A 3,810-nucleotide genomic window follows, 5' to 3' on the forward strand; every position below is an offset into this window, starting at 1 on the left:
GCCAGGGGCGGGGAAAGGGGTGGAGGGGCACGGGCCCCCACTGGCGCCAGAGAAAGTTGGCGCCTATGGTCCCCAGGGCTGAGTTCCCCCTCCGGGGGGGATCCCGTCCTGCCTGCAGGGTTGCTGGGCCTGCAGGGCGTCAGGAGACGCCGGGCGAGAGGCGTTCGGTCTCCGGGGGCTGGGGGGCCTGGGGCTGCTCTCTGCTCGCTGAGAACGTCGCCGGTGAGGGCTGGGGGAGCCGGGCTGGGGTGGGTGTCGCTCTGATTTCAGGTCTCTACCTGTCCCCCCTGCCCAGCTGAGCCAGGGTGAAGGGTGGGAGGTTGCTGGGCTGGAGTCCGTCCCCGGTCTCCCCTCGGTGATGGGGGGCTCGGATGGGAGGGGATGGAGGTTTGAGGGGAACAAGCAGAGGTCTAAGCTCCCCACCCGCTCCGCTGCCCAGTCTCTGGTTCCCCAGGGGGGTCGGAAGCAGGAGGAACAAACGGACAAAGGATTGTGAATTACACAGTGACCAGGGCAGAGATTTCCTGCTATGGGATCCCAGTGTGGGGTAAATCCCTCAGCTCCCCAGCCCCTGCTGTCACCAACGCTCCTGCTGTCCCCCCCAGCCCAGCCACAGGTGTCTGAGATCCAGGTGTTACCGCACTGGGAGCCCCGGGATCAGGTGCCGTTTGCCGTCCAGATCCAGAACTTTTACCCCAGGGGGATTCACCAGATCCAGTGGAGCTGTGATGGGAAAAGCTGGGAAAAGTCTGAACCAACCGACTACAGCGAGAACCTGGATCTCACGTTCAGTGCTACCAGCGTCTGGAGAATCCCCAGCCGGGAACTGAACCGTCTGGGGCTCAGAGTCCGCGTGTCCGTTCAGCAAAGCCCCCAAGAGCCCCCAATCGAGAGAGAGATCAGAGCCGAGGACACAGGTGAGGGGGCTCCCTGGGGTCGGACGGGGAATGAGCAGGAATTGCTGCCCCCCGCGGGGTCCCTGAGGAATGAAGGAGCTTTGGGAGCTAATATTCCTCGTCCCCCTTTCCGGCTGGAGACGCCGATGGGTCGGGGAGTAACAGTGTCACACCCGGGGTGATTTTATGGGGTACCAGGTGTGACAGAATAGGGAGTATTAACCTGGTAATGTTGCATGGGAGTTTTACTAGTTTTACTGTCTTCTGCTAACATGGGGTGTGCCTCAGTTTCCTTGGGGGTACTGCACCAATACTAGATGGTGCTGGGAAATAAGGGGTCAGATCTCTCCTGTCTGAAGTGAGGGGGGATCAGCTCCCACCAGGCCCCATCTCCCCCTTACGGGGCCTGTAACTGTCTCTGGATGTTTCATTCCTCAGCCCCAGCCGTGTCAGAAATCTCCAAACCCGAGTCAGTGACAGCGGGGAAGGAAATCACCCTGAGCTGCCGCATGACGGGACATTTCCCCGGGGCGCTGAGTGTGGCCTGGCTCAGAACGCAGAGTTCAACCACAAGCTCTCCATTTGAGGAAAAGAGCAAGAGAGAAATCCTGGTTCCTCTAGAAAACTCTGCCGAGTACAGAATCGAGCCCGGAGCTCCCCACACACAGGACGGGAAAAGCTTCCAGCAGGAGACGAGACTCAGCTTCACCCCCTCGGTGCAGAGAGACCAGGGGGCCAAGTTCATCTGCCGGGTGGGACACGTCACCCTAGGGACCCCCCTGGAGAGACACACTGGGGAGCTGCACGTGGCAGGTCAGTTTCCAAGGCCCCTTTTCCAAAGAGCTGAGCTCCCATTTAGGCACCAGAGTAAGTGGCGAGATTCCCAGGAGAGCTCGGTATGTTGGTGCCGAGTGCTGGGGAACGTGGCCCTGGGCTCCTCTGACCATCTGGTGCCACATCTGAGCTCGCTGGTGACTGGAGCAATCTGGCTTGTTTGCGTGTTCAGGGAAGTGGGTTTGCGTAACGCCTGCAGGCAGAGGGGTTGTGAGCTCAACTGACCCCCACCGTGAGGGCAGTTGTGGCCCCACACTGACTCCTGACCCCTCTCCTGGATAACCGCAGCACCCCTGAGGCTGTGGGTGTCACAGGGGTCATTCAGGGGAGTTCTCGCTGGGTGAGGGGAAGGCCTGGCAGAGGCTGGTCAGGACACGGGGCCAGGTCAGACCAGATGGTGACAGGGGGTGTGTGTCAGACCTCAGGTGCTGTTGCTATGATGTGCAATTTCCACACATTCTAGATCCACCACAAGCTCCAGTTCTTCGCGAGATCTCCCGGCCGCAGGTCCTGGCCCCCGGGGAGCAGGTCACACTGAGCTGCTACATATCCAGGTTCTACCCCAAGAAGCTGAGCGTGACCTGGTACCGACGGGGAAGGGGAGAGTCGGAGTTCAGGTGCTTAGACAAGCCGGACACCCACGAGATTGTCACCCCAGACCCCACAGCCGCGCCAGACAGGAAATCCTACTTCGTGATGTCCCAGCTCCACTTCACCCCCGTGCTGCCCGAGGACGACGGGGCAGAGTACCGGTGTTCTGTGGAACATGAAACCCTGCAGGAGCCTGAAGGAAAATCCACAGGGCCGCTGGAGCTGCGAGGTACGAGCGAGTGGGACCGGGCAGCGCCGCGCTGACGCTGGGGTGGTTGTGGCTGAGGAGGTCTCTGCTCTCAGGCTCTTGGAGCGTCCAGAGGAAGCGTCACTTTGGGCTGAGCCTCCTCCGGCCGGTTCCCAGCGCGTGGGGCGGTTCCTGGATCGTTTGGGGACTTGCCCGTTGGCTGTTTGCAGGTTCCCCCAGCGCTGGGGAAAGAGGGTGTCGGGTCTGCAGAGAATTGGTGGGCGGGTGCAGCAGCCCCTCTGGTTAAACTGGGTTCAGTTTCCCACTTAAGGCAGGGACTCCCCCTCATGATTTCGCAGGAGGAACAGTGTGTCCTCCCCAGACTCGCAGCCCAGGGTCTGAGGGCAAAGCAGGAATTGTCTAGGGAATTTCAGCTAAATCTGGGATCTGGTTCGGGAATGGGAACGGCACCTCTGAGAAGGGTTTACCTAAAGTCTCTGACCTTTGTTGACACTGTTTGCTAATAACAGCTGGGTCTGTCTCCTTCCCATGACTAAACCCCACGGAGAACTAGCGGCAAAGGGACAGGTGATGACATTTAGCTGTAATTAAGCAAAGTGATTAATGGCTGTTTCCAGTCCTTGCTCTATGGGCACAACTGGCCCTTGCCCGGGAGAGCTGCTGCTCCCCACACCGCGCCGTGGGACTGACGCCACCTCCTGGGGTTGAAGCTACTCAAACCTCAGCAGAGATGGACCCTTTTCCACGGGCCAGGCCGCCCACAGTAAAGATGGCTGCTGTCCCCTGTTGTTCCAATGGCACTGAATCTACCGGCTGCCCTCAGGAAAGATGGCCGACCACATGAAAATGAGGCTGCCCCTACCAAAGATGGCCACCCTCTCCCATGGCTTCCATACAGCAGTAGCCAGGCTGCCCTCACAGAAGAGGGCATCCCCCCCGCCCCCCCCCCCCCGGTGCTCCTTGGCTGGAAAACTGGGCAGGAAATTGTGAGGCGACATCTGTGCCATGAGCCCCAGCTCACACCTGGGGAGCAGCAGCAGGTGGGGGGGCCTGGGGCAGAGATGCTCCCTCCCAGCTCCGGTGCTGGGGGCTCGTCTGCTCCGAGGGGCTGTGGCAGGCGTAGGGACCAGAGACAGCACTGGATGGGCTCCCCTCACCGGCACAAGGCTGGCACCGCTGGGTGGAGTTAGGGGGTAAAGACCGACACACTGACCCCCCCACCCCCCAGCACCATCAGCCTCCCCCACTGTCTGCCTCCAGCATCTCCCGCACCTTCCATAT

At 60.7% G+C, this 3,810-nt stretch overlaps 1 gene segment (V, D, J or C); it reads left to right on the top strand.

Moving 5' to 3' along the window:
• Nucleotides 1-456: 456 nt before the first annotated feature.
• LOC123369178 lies at nt 457-2,585 on the top strand. The segment is given in 3 exon segments: nt 457-917; nt 1,335-1,709; nt 2,194-2,585. Coding segments are annotated over 3 exon segments (1,155 nt in total).
• Nucleotides 2,586-3,810: the final 1,225 nt, after the last annotated feature.

The sequence above is a fragment of the Mauremys mutica genome, chromosome 4 (genome assembly GCF_020497125.1).
Source record: "Mauremys mutica isolate MM-2020 ecotype Southern chromosome 4, ASM2049712v1, whole genome shotgun sequence".
NCBI classification, from domain to species: domain Eukaryota; kingdom Metazoa; phylum Chordata; order Testudines; family Geoemydidae; genus Mauremys; species Mauremys mutica.